Raw genomic sequence first — 24,821 nt, forward strand, 5'->3', positions numbered from 1 at the left:
CGAGAATGGGACTGCTTTCCTATACTGATATTCCAGGCTTCATTTCCTTTGTAGTCTTGGGTTCTTCCCCACCCTCAATCCCCCAGTAACCTCCATGCCAGCTTCTTTTTTGAAACAAAACAAACAAAAACAATAAGGAAAAAAAAGATTTCATTCATCACAATGTGTGTACAGGCAGACTTCTAAGATTACATCCAGAGTGTCTACCTCTTGTAATTTAGAGTAGTAAAACTTTTTTGCTTTAATTTCTTCTATATTTGGTGATTTCATATTTAATATGCTTTCATTTTTAAAATGACGTCACCTGAAAACTTGTTAGAGCTAAAATAGCTAACAAGAAACTTTGTAAGTGCCCTCTCCTTAGAAATGCTGAAATATAATCTTCAAAAAAACTAAATGTCAAAAAGGTGCTCATTTATATACTCTTAAGTTAAAAAAAAAAAAGTTTAAATCAATATAGGATACAGTTTTACCCTATTTGAGAAAAACATACATAAATAAAAAAAATAAGCCTGAAATACTGTAGTTCAAGGTGTGACCAGTGATAATTATTTCTGGATGGGGAGATCATAAATGTTTTTATTTTGTAATATTCTTCTTGCTTATGAATATATTTTAATTCAACTTAAGTGTACATACATTGTGGGTGATAGATAAAAATATTACTATTAATTTAAAAATAACTGCTGTTTTATTAACTCATATGTGTACTTCTTAAAAATTATATATACTTATATTTAACTATTTATATGTGTATTGTATAAGTAGATAAAAATTCTAAAGTATAATTTCCAAAATGGTAAAATCATGACGCTCACATAAATATTTTTTAAAAATGAGTCAGGGCCGGTCCAGTGGCTCAGGTGGTTAGAGCTCCATGCTCCTAACTCCGAAGGCTGCCCGTTCAATTCCCACATGGGCCAGTGGGCTCTCAACCACAAGGTTGCCAGTTCAATTCCTCAAGTCCCGCAAGCGATAGTGGGCTGCACCCCCTGCAACTAGCAATGGCAACTGGACCTGGAGCTGAGCTGCGTCCTCCACAACTAAGATTGAAAGGACAACAACTTAACTTGGAAAAAAGTCCTGGAAGTACACATTGTTCCCCAATAAAGTCCTGTTCCCCTTTCCCAATAAAATCTTTAAAAAAAAAAAGTCAAATGTTGTTTCAGAGATTTTACTTAACTTATTAATTAATGAGGAAACCAGTAAGAAGTAAAAACTAATTCATAATAGAATTTGACTTACACAGATTTATATTCTCTACTTGACAAAATCCATTAGCATTACCAAGAATAAGAATCATTTGCATTGTTATAGGATGAAAAACGTTTGCATTATTTTCAGTTTTCTACAATTTAACTTTTACCCAGAGTTATAAAATAGCCTAATCAAAGATGATCAAAAGTACACACTCATTTAGAATCAGATACATCCTCAGGGACCCTATACATTCAGCATTGCCTTGAAATGAAACTCACTAATCAATTTTGTCTATTTCCAAGCCTTAGACAAATTTTTCTGATATATTTTATTAATTCATAAACTGAACTGAAACTGTCACAATTCAAATTATATTCCTCAAAAGCAGAAAATATAGTGTCATTTTCTTATGTATCTCCTAGAAATGTGTTCTGAACTTATATCACAGATATATCACAAAATATTTAAGGTAGTACAAATATTAGAAACTTCAGACCAGATTAAATGATAGAACATTAGTAAATTATAAAACATTATGAAATACTGATATATGAAATAGGAAAAACCATATAAAGAAATTATGAGTAATTTATATGTATGTAATATAAAATCACAAACACAAATGTCTATAAAGAAGCTTTCAAACAAAGCATGATCAACTCTGAGTTTTTCTATTGGTAACTCAAAGTTGAGAAAATTTTAAGGGAGAATATCTTAAAATTGAGAAAATTTCATCTACTGAACTAAATTTCTCTCTCAACTAAGAAATGTTTGTCATCTGAATTTTACAAAGGAACAACTTTATAAATCCAAATCATGGGAGCATAGTTTGATGAAGAAACTGAGGCCCAAAGTATTTCTATGACTCTCCAAGATCACAATTACTTAGATATTTGTTAGTATAAAAATTATAATTCATAGATAAAACTGGATTATAAACATAAAAGTATTTTAAGAATTACTGGACACAGTAATGAATGAATGAATTTCTAGACACAAGCTCCTTAAGGGAATCCTTGATATTTTTAGATTATTGTCTTGAAAGAGAGTAATTCTTTCTTGGAACTAAGCACCTTAAATATTCAGGAAATGGATTATTCCCAAGTTTTCACTCACTAAACATCATGTAGACCATGTGTGAATTAACTCTACGTGCAGCAGCATAACATAGTGATTAAGAGCATAAATACTAGCACCTAACCACGCCATCAGCTCCACTATTTTTAGATATGTAATCCTGAGCTAGTTACTCAACTTCTGTATGCCTAAATTTCCTAGAACTATTTTCTTAATCTGTATATTTCTCAATTTCTCATCTGTAATATGATAGGCTATAATAATAAGATATAATAGTAGGATATATCTGTGTGAAGATTATTCAAATTAACATATGTAAAATATTTAAGAAACTGGGCACAAAGTAAGTAAGCATTACCAACATGTTTGTCAAATCAGTGGTTCTAAAACAGTGGTCCTCAGACCAGCAGCAGCATCTGGAAACTTGATACAAATGTAAAATTTCTGACCCATCACAGTCCTACTGAATCAGAAATTCTGGGGTAGGGCCCAACAACATAAACTTGTACAAAAAGTCTTCCAGGTGATTCTGACATGCACTAAACTTTGAGAACTATAGTTACAAATTAATAAGATTTCATCTCTTTCTCTCTAGACTTACATATAGCCATTAGTATACGTGGTATTTTACACACCTCATCTTTTGTCACAGAACTACTCAAAGATTAGGTTTCTAAACTGAGGGAATTATGAGTAATTCACATCCACTGGGATACTTATAACCAAAAAGATGGATAATAACAACAGTTGGCCAGAATGTGGAAAAATTGGCCCCTTTATACATTGCTGGTGAGAATGTAAAATGATGCAGACACTTTGGAAAACAGTCTGATAATTCCTCAAAAAGTTAACCACAGAGTACTCACACGACCCAGCAATTCCACTCCTGGATATATACCCAGGAGAACTGAAAACATGTTCACACAAAGCTTGTACACAAATGTTTATAGCACCATTATGCATAAAGCCAAAAAGTAGCAACAACCCAAATGCCCATGAAGTGAAGAATGAATAAACAAAATGTGGTATATCTATACAATGGAACCTTAGCCATGAAGAAATAAAGTATTAGTACATGCTACAACATGAATGAACCTTGAAAACAGTATGCTAAGTGAAAGAAACCAGTCACAAAAGATCACATATTGTATAATTCCTCTTGTATAAAATGGCTAGAATAGGCAAATCTAGAGAGACAGAAAGATTAGTGGCTGCCTAAGGCTGGGTGAGAGGGAGGAAAATAGGGAGTGACTGCTGATGGATACAGGGTTTCTTTTTGAGGTGATAAAAATGCTATAAAATTGATTGTGGTGATGGTTGTACAACTCTTTGACTATATTAAGAAACATTTAGGAGATTTAAGAGGGCGCAATAAACACTGTGCCTGCTTCCTTCAGTGAACAAATTAAAATTATACAACAATCAACCTGGAGAATCATTTGAAGTCTGGCTAAACAGAAGTTTTATAACTAAGGATATAAAGAAACCATGTTGAGACTGGTAGGAGGGGCGGAGATGTGGAACTGGCTCACCCAAACTCCCTGGGGCGGTTGAGAACCAGGAGGGATATATTGGCCGCTGAGGTTTCCCCCAAAGGAGGAAGGGACCCCAGCCCCACACCAGCCTCCCCATCCTAGAGTACTGGTGCTGGGAAGAGGAGGCCCCACAACATCTGACTGTGAAAAACAGTGGAGATTCCAACTATCCCGGTGGGACAGAAGGCGGCAGGAAACTCAGGCATCCTCTTAAAGGGCCCGTGCACAGACGCCCTCACTACCAGGCACTCACCTTGGGCTTCAGCAGAGGGACAGTAACTCAGAGAGTGTCGGAGACATACGGGGGATTGGAGGGGAAGCAGACTGAGTTGTATGGCTTTGAGATGAAGGCTGAAGGACAGTTGGCATTTTCGCTGTGAGGGGTCCTTCTCCCATGCAGCCAGCAGGCTGGTGCCATCTTTCTTGTATTGAGCCCTCCCCCTACGCTTACAGCCAAATCTGAATCTGATTGGTCTGTTGAGCTCTGCAGCTCTGCCCTGCTGACTCACTGGAACCCCACCCCATCCAATGTCAGAGGCACTTTATCCAAGAGCAGCCAGCCCCATCGAAATTGCACTTTTTCTTGGAAAACTGTCAGAGTCCAACAGACCCCAGATGGGTGGCAACTGACCTAGGTGTGCTCTGAGACTTTTGCTTAGTAGCTTCAGGCTCAGCACTGGCACCAAACCAGAGTTTGCATTAACATGGTAACAACTCTTCCCACTCTAGTGACTCCCTGAGACCCTGCATCACCCAACTTACATACCACATGAGGCTTTATCAGTGGCTGAACCTTAAGGGAGTGGGCAGGTGGCAGCAGGCCTTAGGGTGTCCTGACTTTTTGCGGAGCTACCCCAGGCCCAGTACTAGAGGAAGACATCCTCAGTTTGCAGCATGACCTCTCCCATGAGCCTCCAGGGTTAGCATGGCAGTGAACAACCTCAGATCACTTTGTAGCTGGCCAGTCCCAGGCAGTGGGTGACCTGGGCCTGCACCAGAGCCCCTCACAAGAGGCCCCAGAACCAACATACTTGGAGATTGGCTTCAGACCACAGCAGAGCCCTGCCCAATTGGCCCCACAAGGAGCACACCCAAAGGGCAGTCTTAACAGGCACCAGAGCCTGCTGGGGCAAATCGCACTCAGTGGGATAAGCCCCCCCACCCCCAGACACAGCAGCCTGTAAGCTGTGGACATGGCCAAACCCCACAGCCAATCAGCCTGTGGGTCAATAATCCCACCCATTAATGTGAATAATAAAATGGCAATAGCTACATATCTATCAACAATTACTTTAAATGTAAATGGATTAAATGTTCCACTCAAAAGACATAGGGTGGTGAATGGATAAGTAAATAAGACTCTCACATACGCTACCTACAAGAGACTTATTTCAGATCGAAAGACACACACAGATGGAGTGTGAAAGGATGGAAAAAGATATTTCATGAAAATAGAAATGAAAACAAACAAACAAACAAACAAAAGCTGGGGTAGCAATACTTATACCAGACAAAATAGGCTTTACAACAAAGGCTGTAACAAGAGACAAAAACAGACCCAGTAATCCCACTTTAGGATATTTATCTGAAGAAACCCAAACACTACTTCTAGGGGATGTGTGCATTCATATGTTCATTGCGGCATTGTTTACAATGGCCAAGATGTGGAGGCATCCTGGGTGTCTGTCAATGGAAGAATGGATAAAGGGCAGGTGATACATATATATAACGGAATATTGCTCAGCCAGGGAAGGGAATGGGTTCTTGCCATCTGCAGCAGCATGAATGGACCTGGAGGGAATTGTGCTGAGTGGAGTATCAGAAAGACAAAGACAGATGCAATGAGATTTCACTTATATGTGGAATCTAAAGAACAAAATAAACAAACAAAACAGAAACAAAGAAAAACATTTAATCGTGCACTTTAAATAGGTGAATTATGTGGTATGTGAATTATATCTCAATAAAGCTGTTATTTATAAAGCTTGAAGGCACATGCCAAAATATTATTGTTGGAAAATACATGTAATATAAAAATTAATTCAATAACAATAATCTGTACCTAAATTATATTATACTGGAATGAGGGAGGGGAAAATAGGGCAAAAGAAAAGGTGCTAAATTCTTCACCCATACCGTATAAGGAGTCATGAGACACTGAGATATTGTTTTACTCTTGAGTGGAGTAAAAACTAAAATGTACCCATTAATAGTATTAAAAACTAAATGTATATCCTCCAAATCACTAGAAAAAAGAAACTAAAAGGAATTACACTTAGATATTAATGGTGGTTACCTCAGAACTATGACACTATAAGTGATTTTTATTTCTTCTTTATACTTTATTTTTCACATTTTTTACAATGGGTTTGTTTTATCTTTGTGTGAGTCTGTTTATCTTTGTGACTATAAGCTTTTTAAATCCAATTTACCTTTATGTATTCTTTTATGATTCATTTGTAATAGGTTAATATAGTCAGATAATTTAAAATTCAAAAGATATAAAAAGTATGGTGAAAAATCCCCCTGCTACCAGTGTACCTCAGTCCCCAGCCACCACCACCCCAAGCCTGGAGTCTACAAATATTATCACTTTCTTGGGTATCTTTGTGGAAATATTTTATGCATATACATTGATTCTTTTCTTTTGTGTGATTACAAATACAGTATAAAATGTATACTGTTCCCCAACTTGCTTTTTTTGTTCAACAATATATCTTGGAGACTGTCCCAGATCTGAGTATCCTCTTTTTAATGGGTACACTGTATGGATTTACCATAATAATTTATTTAGCCAGCCTCGCATTGACATATTACTTTTATAATTGACAAGAATAACAAAGTAATTTTGAAGGAAAAACTAGAATGTTCTAATTGCAATTTTCCCTTCAAAAAAAGGATATCACCCATTGATTTAAGCTCATAAGTTCTCTTTCACAATTTTTGAAATTTTGGAATATTGCTGCTTTATGTATGTATAGACCTTATGACCAGAGCAGAAGATATGCATCAACAATAATTTTATTGAAGCAATTTTATAAGCAAATACATTTCCATCTTCTTTTTATTCTTGATTCTGTGAGTTCCTAGGTATGCATAAAATAATCAAACCAATTTTGATGTCACCACATTTTAAATCACAGTAGCATGGTGGGAAATCTGTTCAACCAATGGACTAAATGGGAATTCATCTCTCACCATCAACCATCATCAACCACATTTATTTATTTTTTATACCTTGTCTTCAGGATTCTGTTAGAACCTACAGTTCACTGTATACCTTTAAAATCAGTTTCAAAATAAGTTTCATCTCTTAGTCTTCCATAATGGAACAACACATTCTTTATTTTCCCCTTGGCTTCAATGACACTTAACTTACCTTGTTCTACTTTCACGTGTATCTTTTAATTTCAGGCTATTTTTCCTCATTCTACCCCTAAATATTCTTTTTCTTTTCTTTTTCAAGTGTTTCTTTTACACGCCCAAGCTATAAACTCCTTGAGGTAAGGGATTACACATTATTTATTCCGGTTTTCCTCAAATTTAGCACACTACCTGACACATACTAAGCACCCTATACAAATGCTGAATTATATTAGCACTGGAAAGTTCATGGGTTTTTGGAGTTGGACAGACTTAAGGAATGAATCCCAGCTTAGCCATTCATTCATCATCTATATGATTTTAAGCTTTATTATCTACAAAATAAAAATTCTTGCAAATTACTGTGAACTTTTGAGATTATAAACAGTACCTAGCAAAATGTATGGTGAAAAGATTGCCATGGGGATACATAAGTCAATTTGGGGAATGTAATCAATAATGTTGTAAAGATTTTGTAGGGTATGCAATAGGTATTTGTCTCATTAGGGAGACCACCTCAGGGATGATGTAGATGCCTGATCACTGCACTGTACACCTGAAGCTGAAGCTGAACAATAATGAATGTCAACTACAATTTTATATATATATATATATATATATATATATATATATATATATATATATATATATAGTTACAAGAAGCGGAGTACAGCATTAGGAATAGAGACAGTGGAAATGTAATGGCTGTGGGTGATATCAGAGGGGTAGTGGATGGGGGGAGGGGAGTTGTCACTGTGTGAGGGTTATAAACGATAAATGTCTAAAGCAAATAAATAAATAAATAATTTATTATTTATAACAAAAATAAATAAAAATAAATAAAAATAATTTTAAATGTATTTTTAAATGTATGGTGAATAGTGGATATTAAATAATAGTTATAATTATGGCTCCAGGAACTTTTTTTAGTCTCAGTAGCGGGTTTTTTGTACAGAGCATATTCATCAGAGCTTTTATTTGTCCTTTAGATTTGTTAACTATGCTCAGTTATGACTACCCAGGGTTGAGAGAATATTAATATATGCACTCAATAAACATTTATGAATACCTACTACATGCTAAGCACTGGTTATATAAAAAATGAGGACAACATGGTCTCTACCCTCAGGAAAGTATTTCCAAGTTCTGTTAGCAACATAGTCTCCTCTCCTTGTCTTTATTACCCAAGAAAGGAGGACACTGCTGAGTTTCTGGGCCTTTGATGAGATACCACTCTATTACATTAGATAATTTCATACTTCCTATATTAATTCAAAAAAATTATTAACTACTCCATAACAGGCATTGTGCTAGAAGATACAGAAACAAAAAAATAAAGATGAAACAGTTCCAATCCCAGTGAAGGTAATAATATTTCAGAGTTCTACCTGGCACAGAGCATCTTCTTGTTTTTACAAAACCAGGAAGAAGAATATTGCTGAGTTTCTATGCCATTTATGCATTTCTATTGCACTGTATAATTTCATCCTTACCTATAGTCTTCTGTATGTGAAACTGAGTAAACTCTGATTAAATGATCCAGTCTTTAGTATCTCCTATGTTACTTTTGAACTTGTGATCTTGTTTTGTAACTTGAAGATTTAGCCATACGGGTGCCAGTAACTCTGGTGAAGAAATAAAAGACAGGTTGCTAGCTCATAAGCTGTTCTGAACTTTCACTAATTAAAGTTAAAACTATTCAGTAACTACTAGCCTTGATAGTCCTTTATTTCAAAATTATTTTAGCATAGTCTTCTATTTGAGCATCTCATTTGTTTATTGGTAATACAGCTAAGAGTTCTAAACTGTATATATTAATAGTCTGTCAAACCCTTTGGAGGCAAACTGTAGTCCATCCTAGAAAATTCTGTAACTTAACTATAATTTCATTGTAACTATATTTATACAACCTTCATAGAATCATAGTTACTAGGCAAAATACTTTAATTCATAGTAAAGAGCAAGCAACCACTTCTAGAAAATACTTTTTCTCCTCATGGACTTCTCTTCTCCTTGTGGTTTATTTTTACCACAGAACTAATTGATTAAGGTGACCTAATTTGGTTATAAAATATGACCCTAGCTGAGATTTCTTTTTCATATTATGCTCATTGTTATCCCTTTGCTTCCAAAATATAGGATCACAATTTGGATGTATGAATGCATAAAGAACTATCTTCCACTGGTCCCATTTCTATAGTTCTATAAACGGCTCAGTGATTGTCTGAAATCTGGGAAAGTAATCCTATTGCTATACAGGCAGTCAAATTAGAATAATTGCTGAGTTCAGAAGCTATTAGGTAAGCCGTTTCACAAGCTGCTTTCAGTACAAAATGCACAGACGTGTACTGTCATCCCACTTACTGATTTTTGCTTTAAAAACAAAATCAAAATTTTGATCAAGGTTCAGAAAGCTTCACAAGAAGTAAGGACAAGATTCCTGACAGAATGTTAGGGTTGAAGGCAGCCAGGTTCAGGCCTGGTTAAAAATTAAGACACCTTGATACTTGAATAAATCTTCAGTATCCAAATAATACCTTTAGAAACTGCTTTCTAAGTAGGTTACTTGTTGCTGGGAAGAAGAAAGAATAGGGAAGGACTTCATAATAGGTACTTAAGTTCTTTGGCGGGGGCGGGGTGATGAACATGTCTTGGAACTAGATAGAGGTGATGGTTGCACATTGTAAATATACTAAATGCTACCTAATTGTACACTTTAAAATGGTTCATTTTATGTTATGTGAATTTCACCTCAATTAATAAAATAAGTATTTTTAAAAAGGAAAAAGATACAGGGCTTTCCATCAAAGAGGGGAAGGCCCCAAAAGTACAATGCCTACACAACAGCAGCAAGGCCTGTAAGGTCATTCCCACTTCACACAAACCCAGGGGGAAAGCTTACAAAATTTCCTCAGGTGGACCCTAGTTTCAATAATAGCCACTTAACCGCACTTACCACCATACTGAACTCATTTTGGAGATTGAGAAAGCAGCAAAATGTTTGTTAGAATCTTCTAGAAAGCTGTACCCTCGGTCACCTAGAAATCCCTACTAAAGAGTCCTATGAGCAATAGAGAACACCAGGGTGGAAATGGAAGAAGCCATTTTTTTTTTTTAAGGTTTTTGTCTTGGGAGGTTACTCGTGAGGATTCACTAACCGCAAACGTTACATTTAAACCTTGGTGCTTATCTACGACGGATACATATGTCAATGGTGCAGCGTCTCACAGCAAAAAGCGAAAACCAACTCTAAGCCTCTTTTTGCGGTGACAAAGCTTTGCTATAACGCTCACCGCCATACCCATCCGCGGGAACGCTCCCTTCACCAGTCGAAAAAGGCGGAGCCTCAGAGGACACTCCCGCCACACAGCGCGAGCTGCGCCGCTGGGCTTCCTGGGAATTGTAGTTTTAGTCACTCACCCTTCTCTCTCGTTCAGGCCAGTATGGAGTGTGCCAGAAAACTACAACTCCCAGAGTGCTCTGGAGTGGCTAGCGGCCGCGGCGTGACGACTGTGGCAGAGAAGGCCTGAGGGACTCTGCGTTCTGGAGTGGCGCTGCTTGGTCCGGTGGTAGATAGCAGGCTGCTGGCGCCTCGGCTGAGGAGAACGGCGAGTCGGTTCGGCATTTACGGTCGGGTTCCCCGCGACGATGAGTGCTGCCAGGGAGTCCCATCCGCACGGGGTGAAGCGTTCAGCCTCCCCAGACGACGATGTAAATAACAATGGCGAAGTGGATGGATGAGGGTTGAGGCCTACTAAAAGTTAGGGTAGGCCGGGAAGGGTGGATGTAGAAGGAGGAAGCGCTTGAGGTGGCCCGAAAAGGGAGGTAGGACGAGAGGGGAAAAGACCTAGAGGAATGGGAAATGTCTCCCTTCCTTAGTTAGGGTCGGAAGGTTTGAAGAGGTCCACACACTTAAGAGCTAGAGGCCTGCGTAGGATGGGAGATCGAGGAAGGAAATACTGAATGGATGAGAAGTGAAAGAATAGTCGAGAGAGATCATATTTGTCTCTTTGGGGGCTGATGAAGCCTCTTAGTCGGGCATTTCTACTAAGGATAGAGACGGCAAGACCCTCCCTGTTTTAAGCTTAAAATGTTCCTGTGACAATGTCAAGATGTTCGTGCAGTTTGGGCAGATTTTCCTGCAGGGATTATTTTTGCGATGTACTGTTAAGAATTAAACTTAACTGTTACAGTTAAGAATAAACCCAGAACAGTATTGAACAAAAAAATTGTACCAGGGGAGTAATTTGGTACTGGCGCAAGGTCGTGAGGTCTTAGACGTTGAGACCTGGAAGTCCGTTTTGATGTCAAGTTCCCTCCTCCCTCCTTTCCCCGCTCTCCTCCCCTCCCCTTCTTCCCTATCCCTCAGCTTGTCAGTTTAAATAGCAAATCATTCGTTCCTTAAAGTAGTCAATTAAATATTTACTGGTATGCCAGGTGTTGAGAATTCAAAGATGAATAAGTATGTGCTTTTCCTAGGCCGTTTTGTGTATCCTAGCTCTAGCGCATTGTCATGAAGACTGCAGTAACCAGTAAACATGCAACTAGGTCCTTCATACAGTGGATAAATGCTATAGGAACGTTGATGGGGAAATTTTGGAGAGGGGAGCATGGAAAGGTCATCTTTGAAGATGGTGAAGGGACAACATTAGTTTTCTTTCAGTTTATTATTTAAAGAACTGTCGACTCCTGATTCTGAATGTGTAGAGTTCTTTCTTTTCTACAGTGCAATTCAGTGCCTTTCATGTGAATCGTAAAAGGCTCACTGAAATACTACTAGTGCATCATCAGTTGTAGCAAATGAGGTGATGTTAAGACCCACCCCCTTTTGGGTGGGTGGTGGGGTTAGGTCCAGAATAGTAAGTAAGGTTCTTTAAGGAAATTGCTTTTAGCTTTGCAGAAAGAGTAGTAATCAGAAGAGATTTGAGGGTGAATAGTTACATAGTCAGGTTTATTCATGCTCTGTGTGCCTATAACTGGCTTTTAGATCTTTTCTTGTTAATATAGTTATCTAGTACTTCAGCAATTTATCAATGCTTCTGAGTAAAGAAGGTCCCATTTTAAAAGCTATTACATTGTTTTCCTCCTGATAGTTAAGTGTGACTTGATTGCTAGAATGTTAGTCACCTGTTTTGCTAGACTCAGGTAATTTTTTAAATTGACAGAAAGCTCTTGATGATATTAAGTAATTTAACAGAAAGTTAAGTCTCTACAGCTTCTGATGGGATCACTTTAAATTAGATGACCTTCAAGACCTTTTCCAGTCTTAAATGCATTCATTGTCTTTGAAGGAGGTGATTGTAGTTGCAAATCAAATCAGGACCTAGTACCTTCACATACTAACTAAAATTGATTATTTTGCTAATTTTGTTATAGTGCAATACAGTAACCTATCCCTCAATAGCAATTTTTTTAAGTCAGTTTCTTTTCATATCAGTTTTATTTGTGCTGGTAATTGGGAGTTATATTTAAATAATTGTTTTTAAAACATTTAAAAATATTTAAAAATACATCTAAATTGTAGAAAATCAACTAATTATGACATGTACATAGTTGATCAACAGTTTCTAATGAACATCTACCCACTGCATGTAAAAGATAATCGAAGTTTTCTTTGCCCACTGACTTCACATGTTAAGTGGGAGTAACAAAACATTTTTAACGATGTTAAAAGTAGATACTAAATCACGGAATCCAACTCTAGGAAAATGCTGACAATGTTAGAAGTAAATTCTGAAATTTAACTACAGTATGTACTGGAGGTAGTAAATTCATTGCAGTTCTATCGTAAAGGGTATTAAGAATGCTGACAACTTAAAAATAGTTTTATTGGTTTGACTGGAGTGGAGAAATGAAAGTTATCTTTTAAGGAGAAGTGGGGAGGGTAATTTTAGTCAGTGGTGGAGAACCTCTTAAGAATGTACCCATGTGCCTTTCAGAATACAGCACTTGGACAAGGTACCTGCTGTTGTATGCTGAGGTCTTTGAAAGGAAGAACCAGAAGGACTTCATGATTGAAAAGAACATGAGGATTATAAATTGTAGATGATAAGGTTATTTATGTGAAGACATTGATGACATTTGCTTTTAATAGAGAGTTTGAGAAAGTTGGGGGTTTTGGACAATTATTTTTAACTTAATTTTATATATCTTTATAATCGTAGTTCATAAACTACTTTCACATATTCTGTCTCATTTGATCATGTACAGTATGATGTGGAAAAAGCAGAGGACTTAAGGCCAGAGGACTGAAGCAACTCCCTTAGCCTCTTGCTTCAGTGTCCTCATTTATTAAATGGACTCTTGAGAGAATGTAAGTGAAAAGTGGTTTGTGAGTTGTAAAAACATAAGGCAATTTTTAGGTGTTGTTATTAAGACAGTCTTTTAAAGAAGCCTCTCTCTTGATACTGAATTAAAACTAAGAAGTTAAATGCCAGGTCCAGAGTCACAGAAAGCAGGTAATTTAGTGGGAATCAGAACTTAAGCTTTACTAGTAGTTTGATTCTTATTTTTTAACTATATTGAGCCAGAAATAGTTAAGAATTAACTGGTCTGTGAAAAGAAATGAGATGTCAGATGGAAAAAAGTAGAAATTTGGAACTTAGGTAACCAAAATTATGAGAACGTATAACCCCCCCAACCAAAAGAAATTTAGAAGAGCCATAAGTGGATATTGATTATGGTACAAATAATTACAACTCGTAAGCCCAGGAGAAATGGTCATCATTGCTTTATATTCTATTAGCCTTTTACAAATAATTTTCAGAAGTAAGAATAAAGGGATAGTGAAAAACAACCATTAGAAATTCCTATATGAATTTAACCATAAAAACCAAATTTCTGTCCCACATTTTCATGATATATAATCCCAGAATGATTAGCATCCTCTGAATACATCTAACAACTTATCAGTTGTCATGTGTGAAATGAACATATAATTTCAGATTTCAAATCTGTTTCTAATAGATGTTAGCTTTATTGTGATGCTATTCTAGTTGTTATAGTTACATCATCAAAATAAAGTACTACTTGAATTTTTTGAAACCTTTGATAGCTCATGATTTTATGTTGAAAGAGGGTTATCTTGAGAAAAACAAAATGGTCCAGGCTCTTATTGCAAAATATTGCAAGATAAAGTCCTTCCTCCTTTTGAGTGACTCTAGATGAGAGTATTATGTATCTTTTTTGTCCCCACCCCTTTTTTTTTTCTGTCTCATTGATTCCTGGATTGTAGAAAAGTTTAGTATTTCATCTTGCAAATAACTCAGTCTAAAATTTTTGCATATACAATTTTTCTACCATCATTAATTGAGAGTATACCATCTGTCATTTTTCATTCACCTATTTATTCAGAAATGCCTTCTGTCAATTTTCAATTTTTTTTACCTACTTGCCATTATGGGTAGAAATGAAAAATTCTGAATTATCAGCTGTGTCCAAAGAAAGCTAGAAGTAATCAACAGAGGGGTGATTCTTGAAAGATGATGCAATACTTTGGACAACACAATGAGAAAACTCTTATACCATTTTTCTATTTTCTTATTATTTTAGTCATTTTTAGCATAGTTGGGAATAATTGATGAATTATAATGAAATAATTCTTACCTTTGTTTGAAGATGTAGGGGATTAAAATGAAATCATTCTTACATTTACTCAAGATGTAGGGAAAAATATCACTAGGATTCCATATTTGGATTTATAAAAGGGTTCAGTATTTGATATTGATTGACCCATTTGATAATTATAGAATGAGTTTTATTTTGTCCTTTTCAAAAAATTAATTTTCTCTTTGTTTGTTGGAAGACTTCTAAGAATGAAAGTCTGAACATATTTAATCTTTACAAAAACTAGAACTGCTCAAAAAGAAACTGGAAAACTAAAATGGGGTCCAGTAGTCTCTGATGTCATACTGTCCTTTAGAATATCACTAAAGCCAGAGTTTTTTAACTTCAACTAACAACTACGGCAGCTGTCTGGGTTCACAGTACTAGGTGCTCTAGGGCCCTGTAAGGCTCTGGGTCAGTAGGTCTCAAAGTGGGGTCCCCCACATCAACAGCAGCATCACGTAGGTATTTGTTAGATATGAAATCCACGAGCCCCACCTCAGACCTGAATCTGAAACTGTTGGGTTTCTAACAAGTAGTCTATGTTCTAACAAGCCTCCAGGTGATTCTGATAGAAGCAAACTTTTGAGAATTACAGGTCTGGCTGCAAAAGAACTTAAAAGATTCTACCTTGAGGTAACAGAAAAGGAGTACAGATGCTCTTCCCACTTACGATGTGGTTACATCCTGATAAACCCACTGTAAGTTGAAAATACTGTAAATCAAAAATGCAAACCTAACGTACCAAACATCAAAGTTTAGCCTGGCCAGTTTATACTGCATGGATATCATTTTTGCACCATCAAAAACTCAAAAAATACTAAGTGGAACCATCGTAAGTTGGGGACAGGCTGTATATTTTAATTCAAATGTGAAGCACATGCTTAAGTTTCTAAACAAGAGAGAGCCCTGTTTATAGTAAAAAGTGACAGGGAAAAAACTTAGGATTTATTGGTAGACTTTAAAATGTTTAATATTTATTATTATGCAAAATTAATTTACTAATTTCTTTTCTAGCTTGGCTCTAGCAATTGGGAGGCAGCAGACTTAGGTAATGAAGAAAGAAAACAAAAGTTCTTGAGACTTATGGGTGCAGGAAAGGTAAGCATCAGATAGTATGCATTATTATCTTTTCTGTGAAAATAATGTCCTTTTTTGTATCAAGTGAGAAGGACTAAATATACTTGGATCCTATTTTCCTGTTCTGCTAGATTATTTTAGGCTTTGGGAAAGGGAACTGACCTAACCAAGCATTTAAAAATGTATACTATTTCTTAGGATTCTTATGGCCTCTGGGCAGTAAGGTTTAGAGACTATGTAGAAAAAATTTTTGGTTTGAGGAGACACCTGTGGAAGAAAGAAGATGCTAAAGATTATGATTTGCCATTTGTTCACCTGATGATTTGATGCAAAGTATTTCTGGGCAAACCATTTGGTAGGTCTTTCATAGTTTATAACTCCTTCCCACCCTTGAGGTAGTAGCCAAGGGAGTAGCCTTTATGAAAAACCTAATATTTAAAATGTTCAACATATTTTGAGAAATCCCTTTCAGTTTGATTAACATAATAGAAGGCATAAAAGATAGAGGTGTTGGGAAAACATCGCCTATTGGGAAAAAACCCTTCTTACTCCTAGCAGTTCATTTTTACAAGTAAATCTCATGCTTTCTAGATGTTTATTTTTTTGTAAGCAAATACATTTATTTTCCTAACATTGTCACAGTAGTCTTCCTACAAATCTAATGTGGAAGAAGTAGGAAAACTTTTTTCTCTTTTAAGATCCTTAAAATGAAATTCTGCTTTATATTTTTGTTATTCATATAGAAATGTATTTGTGCATTTTACCAGCAATTATTGACCAATATATGCTGGGCACTGTAGTAGGACTGAGGTGGGGCTTACATAGATCAATAATGCAAGTTTGGAGCCATGATGTAATGGAGGAAACCAGGTAATAACAATATGGAATTACAATTGCTATGACAGAGCTATGCATGTAGTGCTATGGGATCAGCAGACAAGGGTAGCTAACTATGGCTTAGCTGTAAAGAAAGCTTCTCAGAAACAGAATTGATGTGAATCTGAAAGGATGAGGAGTTAGCCAGACTACAACAGTGGGGTTGGAGGTAGGGAGAGGAGATGCACAAACATAAAGACCTATACAAAGGAAGTATTTGTATTAATACCTCATTAATCCAAATTTCCCATAATTTATAATTTATCATAGAAAGTAGCCTGAAGTTTGTCTTGGGTCATGCAGGTAAAAAATTTGCTAAGAATATATAAAGTAAGTAATAGTTTAGGGGGTATGCTCAACCTAGTGTAATGAAAACTCTTTAATTACTTAGGAAGAACACCTTAACGCAAAAAGTATGAAATTTAGCTACCAGTAGTCAATTATATCTCAATAAAACTAGAAAGTAGAACAGATTGAATGATCGAAAAAGAAATATGGCTACCAATAAATTAGCTGTTTAGCATCCATTACATTCTTTGCTAGCAGGGCAAGATTGTAGCTTTGATCTTTTTATATATGCTGATTAGATTTATTCTGCTTTGTGGCCACAAAGTAGATCCTAATCCTAGCCAGTTACGTGAGTATTTTATTGGTCACAAGGAGAACTAGCTGGGAAGGTATGAAGAGACCAATGTAGTACTATTGTCATCCTAGAATAATTTGGTGCCATTATATATTCTTTTTAATGAGGTGTCTTCTGCATTGTAAAGAAGCAGCATATTGAATCATTGATTTGCTTATGTGTTAATGGCATGTAAGGCAATAAGCATTAATGCTTGAAGCTTTTACTAGTGTCATTTTTGGGTTTCGAGAATGTATCTGTAATCCTTTCACAATAGGATGATTTGTTAACTATATCTTCACAGATAATTAAGATTGCAGAGTCACTGTTTTAATAAACAGTTTATTTCTTTACCTTATGAAACTGATATGAACCATAAATAGTGGATTGGAACTGATAAATTGAGAGTACTAATTATGTATCCAAATCAATTGGTAACTTTGAATCAGATTTATTATGTTCTATAGAACTAAGATTGTTTTAAATTGTGTTCTTTATGACAATTTGAGATTGAGTGTTCATTGTAGTCAAATATTAGGTTGGTACAAAAGTAATTGCAGTTTAAAAGGTTAAAAATAATTGCAAAAACCGAAATTACTTGTGCACCAATCTAATAGTGATGAGTTAGCTATTTGATTGTGATATGTTGTAAATAGTAATGATTACTTTCATTTTTTATATTTTAAAGATCTGTCACTTTGTTCATTATAAGTCTTAATTTCATTTTTATTTAGCTAAATAATCTCATTTGCTTTGTCTCCATGAGACATGCCTGAGGCATCAGAAAGAGAAGGTGGAAAAGTTAGAGTAACTAATTTAACTGGCCTTTTAGGAAAGAAAATGTTTAGATTCACTTAATTTTCTAGTTTTCTATCCTTCCCATTTAAAATTCCAACTTGATCTCTATATACTCTCTACCTCTTTGTCCTGCTCTGTTTTTGTGTATTTTAATAACATTTACATCTTCTAAGGCACTACAATTTACTTAACTGATTTCGTCCCCTCCCCATCCCTATCCTTGCTAAAATGTGCTACGTTCCATAAAGATGAGGATCTTAATTTAATCTTTTTTCTGCAATGTATCCCAGAAGCCTAGATTAGTATTGGGCACATAGTAGACACTCAGTAATTACATTAAATTAATGGTCTTAAATTCTAACACATTTTCTGCCTTGTAGAAAGAACATACTGGTCGTCTTGTTATAGGAGATCATAAATCAACATCTCATTTCCGAACAGGTAAGACACTAAAATATAATTAAAGTAGAGGTGCTAAATTTGGAACATGAGATATCTGTACATACTTCAGGATATTCTAACTCCTATGTATAATTGTGTTGACAATTAAAATATTAGAATTGGAAATGTATGTAATATATGTAAACATGTTACATATATCATGCAACAATTAGCATTTACTTTGATTTTTAAAAGATTTGGGAGTATACATCAATATGATGTTCTGACTAAGAAACTGACCCTTTTCTGTCTTCATTTTTACTGATTATAACGTATTTTAATTGTAATGAGGTCTTATGCCTCATCTTGCCAACTGTAGTATGTATTGAATTTATATTTTTTACTTTATAAATTATTTAGCATATAATGTTATAGTGGCATATTATACCGATTTACAGTTTATTCACTAAGGTTTGCTCCGAAATCTTTGAAGACTATGAACTCATTGCAAAGCCTAAAGAAATTAACTCTTGTGGGGAGGAAACTTTTAAAAAAAGAACTGAAAATGAATTTGAATTCATTGCTAAAGAGGGCAGTTTTCTCCTATGTAAAATTGACCCTACTCTTGGACCTTAATAACAACAGGGCATAATGACCTTGGTATATTTAACAAAGGTTTTAATTAAATTATTTAAATTAGCTTTATACTGACCTAGAATATGTAGCACATTTTAGAAATTAATAGGTCTTGTATTTTTCTGGTGTTAATTTCAAATTGATTTGCATTGCTACAAAAGGTTTAAAGAGTCCCTGACCTTTGCAGAATATTTAACTGCTACATTCTTTTAAACTGAGGGCTTTATGAATCAAAATAATGGAAAGCACCAACATTTCTGATTAAAATGTGAAGTTCTTATATTTACAAATTAAAATGTCATGTACAGAAAACTTTGTATTGTAATGTTGAGTTCTTGCGTGGTAAATTCATAGGTGGTGGTTTAGTTTTCTGCTTCATAACTGCATACAGCAGAATATATGTAAAAAATATATAGCAGTGTTGCACGATAAAATAAGTTTATTTTACTTCAATAAATTGATATGCAAAGAAAGGCATAAAGGAGAGCCATTACAAGGTCATTTTAGTTACCCATTCTCTGACAGAATAGCTTGTCTTTTCATTGTTTCTGTTCAGAGACAAGATTTATTTGGAGGTTTTTTTCGTATGTGACTAGAAGTAGACTTTCAGGAGAACAATTAGACGATAAGCTACAATATATAATGCCCAGAATTCTTGGTAATTAATATTTACAGTACAGTGGTACCTCGGTTGACGAACATTTCGGTTTACGAGTGCTGTAAATTTTATAGATCTGTGGTATCATTAGATAGGGAAATTCATGCTAAATTTGCAGTTTTAGGGGTTGATTTTAAAGGTCTGGAACAGATTAATCCATTTTGCATTACTTTCTATGGGAAAGCCATACCTGAGTTTTTGAACGTTTCAGAACCTGAACGGTCTTCCAGAACGGATTATGTTCAAAAACCAAGGTACCACTGTATCTGAACTTCAGGCACTTCTTTCTGAGACTCATATGTCTGGTGTGAATTATCACATGAAAATATACAAGTTTTTCATCTTTTATGTATAAACACTTCTGTAGTTCAAAGCATTGGTTCCTAAAGAAGTAATCATAAATATATCCTTCAATTATTTTATGTCTATTAGATAACTACCTATGGTATAGAAATCCATCCACAAAATTAATTGTACGTTAGTCACAGTTGGGGAAATCTGCCCTGAATATAATAGCATCTGTATTATGGATTTTTTTGTGTAATCAAATATTTTTATGATTTGACTGAAATATAACCAAAGTACACTGGACATGCAGGGGAAGAAGACAAGAAAATCAATGAAGAACTGGAGTCTCAATATCAGCAAAGTATGGACAGTAAACTGTCAGGAAGATATCGACGACATTGTGGACTTGGCTTCAGTGAGGTAGTAATTAATGTGTTTTCATTAAATGGGAAGATAATGAATTTCCACTTTGATATCATTTACTTCGGTTAGATTCCTGTAGCAGTTAAGAAAGCTTTCTTGATAAAGTTACTTAAAATATTTTTATATGCTCAACTAGGTCTTTGTAGATAATAAGAACAGATATTTTTGAGAGATCAGTAAGTTTTTTGATACCAGCTTAATGTAAATTCTGCTTAATCACTAGGGCACATCTTTTTTTTTTCAGTTATAGTTGATGTAAAATATATTAGTTTCAGGTGTACAACATAGTGATTAGACAATTATATACCTTATGAAGTGATAACCACGATAAGTAGAGTACCCTTTGGCACCATACAAAGTAATTACAATATATTGACTATATTCCCTGTGTTCTACTGTACATCCCTATGACTATTTTTATAACTGGCAATTTGTACTTTTAATCCTGTTCACATTTTATACTCATCTTCCTAACCCCACCCCTCCCCTAATCTGTCAACCATCCATTTGTTCTGTCTTACAAGTTTGTTTTTGTTTGTTTATTTTCTGTTTTAGATTACACATACAAGTGAAATACTGTGGTATTTGTCTTTCCCTAACTTATTTCACTTAGCGTACTACCTTCTAGGTCCTTCCATGTGGGGCAAAGGGCAGATTTAATTCTTTTTTTATGGCTGAGTAACAATATTCCATTGTGTGTATGTACTACATCTTTATCCATCCGTCTATCGCTGGACACCTAGGTTCCTTCCATATCACAGCTATTGTAAATAATACTGCAGTGAACATAAGGGTGCATGTATCTTTTCACATTAGTCTTGAATTCCCTTAGAGAGATACCCAGAAGTGGAATTTTTTGAGGAACCTCTGTACTGTTTTCCTTAATGGCTGTACCAATTCGCAACCCCACCCCTGGTCTATGAGGGTTCCCGGTTTTCCACATCCTTGCCAACACTTACTGTTTGTTGATTTATTGATGAAAGTGATTCTGACAAGTGTGAGGTGATACTCATTGTGATTTTAATTTGCATTTTCTGGCTAAACGATGCTGAGCATCTTTCATATGTATCATTGGCGAATATCTTCTATTCAGTAGGTTGTCTTTTTGTTGATGGTTTCCTTTGCTGTACAAAAACTTTGTAGTTTGATGTGCTCCCATTTGTTTTTCTTTTGTTTCCCTTGCTGGAGGAGACATATCCAAAACAATGTTGCTGAAGTAGTGTCAAAGAGTTTACTGCATGTCTTTTATGGTTTCAGGTCTAACATTTAAGTCTTTTGTCCATTTTGAATTTGTTTTTGTATATGGTACAAGAAAGTGGTCCAGTTTTCCCAACACCATTTATTGAAAATACTATCTTTACCCCATTGTATAGTCCTACCTCTTTTGTTATGACGTAATTAACTATATAGTGTGGGTTTATTTCTGGGCTTTCGATTCTCTTCCATTGATCTTTGTGTCTGTTTTCATGCCAGTACCATGCTATTTTGATTACTGTAGCCTCGTGGTATAGTTTGATATCAGGGAGCGTGATACCTCCAACTTTGTTCTTTATCAGTATGCTTTGGCTATTCGGGGTCATTCCCTATAATGTGGTTCCATATAATTATAGGATTGTTCTAGTTCTGTGAAAGAAACTGGTATTTTAGAGATTGCTTTGAATCTGTACATTGATGTGGTTAATATAGAAATTTTAATGATGTTAATTTTTGCAACTCATTTATGTCTTCAGTTTCTTTCACAATGTCTTAATAGTTTTCTGAACACAGATATTTCACTGCCTTTGTTAACAATTTATTCCTAGGTATTTTCTTTTTGATGCAATACTAATTGGGATTGTTTTCTTAATTTCTCTTTCTGATAGTTTGTTATTGGTGTAAATAACAATTTACAGCAGTAACAATTGGTGAAAATGCAAACAATTTCTGAACATTAGTTTTGTATCTTGCTACTTTACTGATTAGTTCTGACAGTTTTTTGGTGGAGTCTTTAGGATTCTCTATACTATGTCATCTGCAAATAATAACAGTTTTACTTCCTTTCCAATTTGGATGCCTTTATTTCTTATTCTTGTCTGATTGCTGTGGCTAGGACTTCCAATACTGTGTCAAATAAAATTAGAGTGGACATCCTCGTGTTCTAACTGTTCTTAAAGGAAAAGCTTTCAGCTTGTCACCACTGAGTATGCTTTTAGCTGTGGGTTTGTCATATATGGTCTTTATTATGTTGATGGTATGTTCCCTATATCCCCACATTGCTAAGAATTTTTATCATAAATGGATGTTGAACTTTGTCAGATTTAAATCATATGATCATATGACTTTTATCCTTCATTTTGTTTACCTGGAGTATCACGTTAATTGATTTGTGGATGCTGAACCACCCTTGCATCCCTGGAATAAATTCCACTTGATCATGGTGTATGATCTTTTTTATGTATTGCTGAATTTGATGTGCTAATATTTTGTTGAGGATCTTTGCATCTGTGTTCATTGGGGCTATTGGCCTATACTCTTTATTTTGTAGTGTCTTTGTCTGGTTTTGGTATCAGGGTAGTGCTGGCCTCTAAAATGAGTTTGGGAGCTTTCCCTTCTCTTTGGTTTTTTGAAATAGTTTGAGATACATAGATATTAATTATTCTTTGTTTGGTAGAATTCACGTGTGCAGCCATCTGGTCCAGGACTTTTGTTTGTTGGGAGTTTTGATTATTGATTCAATTTCGTTACTAGTAATCGGTCTGTTCAGATTTTGTTTCTTCAATTTATTCTTGGAAGAATATATGTTTCTAGGAATTGACCCATTTCTTCCAGGTTGTCCAATTTGTTGGATATAATGTTCATAGTATTTTATATAATCCTTTGTATTTCTTCAGTGTCCGTTGTGACTTCTCTTTCATTTCTGATTTTATTTGAGCCCTCTCTTTTTTCTTGAGTCTGTCTAAAGTTTTATCAATTTTGTATATTTTTTCAGAGAACCAGCTCTTTGTACTTGAAAATTGTATTTATTCAAGAGCTTGTTAATTATTGTTTGTAGGTAGAAGACCACGATGGGGAAGATCAGGTAGCTGGAGATGATGATGATGATGACGATGATTCACCTGACCCCGAAAGTCCAGATGACTCTGAAAGTGATTCAGAGTCAGAGAAAGAAGAATCTGCTGAAGAGCTCCAGGCTCCTGAGCACCCTGATGAAGTGGAGGATCCCAAAAACAAAAAAGATGCAAAGAGCAACTACAAAATGATGTTTGTTAAATCCAGTGGGTCATAACTCCCAAACACTTAGTCTTTGTATTAAAAGTAAGCCTTATTGTTATAATGCACAGTGGAGGACTGCTTATAGAGCACAGACCTTTGTATTATAATTTTTAAAAAGGCCCTTTTAAGTAATTACAAAGAGTGTTTGCTTTCAGATGCCATGGGTTACACTTTTATGGGCATGACTAAAACCATTTTTGTAAAGAGTAAGAGTTGTATAAAATAAGAAATAAATACAGTACTCAATTTCCTTTCATATTAGTATCATCAAACCTCTAATCTCAGCTTTTTACCCCTTCAAATAGTTATGTGGGAGACACTGTTTTTTGTTCGTGGTAGCTGTCTGTTTGTTTCTTCTATTTTTCTCATAAAATGTTTATCTGATACTGTGATGTGTTCATGGAAAAAATTATTTTATTATACTTTGTTATAGTAGAATCTATTCATCATGGCTATTTCTGCTGCCAGTAATAATCTAAATTAATGTTGGCAAAAGGTTAAGTATTTAGTTTACTCTTTCTGATTCAGCTCTACTCTTTTGGACCAAAGTAACATGAGAGCAAATACTTTTTACACCCGTTAGGATGTAGTTACCACTGTCATACATTTGGAATGCTGTGATCCCAAGCAGTCTGTATATAATTTGAATTTCATTGTATGTTAGGTTTTTGGTAATATCTGGCCAATTTTTACAGAAGAAATTATTTCTCTGATCATTTGGTCCTATCTATTTAGGAATATGTAAAACAATTTTTTTTTAAGGTAATATGTGACCAAAGTTAATTTTCTTCTTAAGGCCTAAATAAAGAGAAAGCAGTTTCCCGTACTTGGTTGTGATACCTTTATCCTCATTGTCCAAAAATGAGGAACAGGCTTATTGAACAAGAAGCTGAAAGAAATTCTCTTCATTTTATCCCAGTGCTGTTTATCTTGATTATCTAATTCCTATAAAGTAGTATGGCTTTCTGATTTTATTGCTACTTCTGTTAGAGTAAGATTAGAATTATCTGACTACTGTTATGTGGTT

At 35.2% G+C, this 24,821-nt stretch overlaps 1 protein-coding gene across 2 annotated transcripts; it reads left to right on the forward strand.

Moving 5' to 3' along the window:
* Nucleotides 1–10,686: 10,686 nt before the first annotated feature.
* Nucleotides 10,687–24,620, forward strand: LG06H11orf58 (linkage group 06 C11orf58 homolog). 2 transcript variants are annotated; one of them, XM_019746659.2, is made up of 5 exons: nucleotides 10,687–10,886; nucleotides 15,798–15,881; nucleotides 18,537–18,597; nucleotides 20,430–20,539; nucleotides 23,574–24,620. In XM_019746659.2, exons 1-5 carry the CDS (start codon nucleotides 10,824–10,826, stop codon nucleotides 23,805–23,807), a joined length of 552 nt encoding a protein of 183 aa, XP_019602218.1. In that variant the 5' UTR covers nucleotides 10,687–10,823; the 3' UTR covers nucleotides 23,808–24,620. The 2 variants fall into 2 exon arrangements, with proteins under 2 accessions (XP_019602218.1, XP_019602219.2); XM_019746660.2 differs by lacking the exon at nucleotides 10,687–10,886 and adding an exon at nucleotides 15,440–15,481.
* Nucleotides 24,621–24,821: the final 201 nt, after the last annotated feature.

Source organism: Rhinolophus sinicus, linkage group LG06 (assembly GCF_036562045.2).
Source record: "Rhinolophus sinicus isolate RSC01 linkage group LG06, ASM3656204v1, whole genome shotgun sequence".
Lineage (NCBI taxonomy): Eukaryota > Metazoa > Chordata > Mammalia > Chiroptera > Rhinolophidae > Rhinolophus > Rhinolophus sinicus.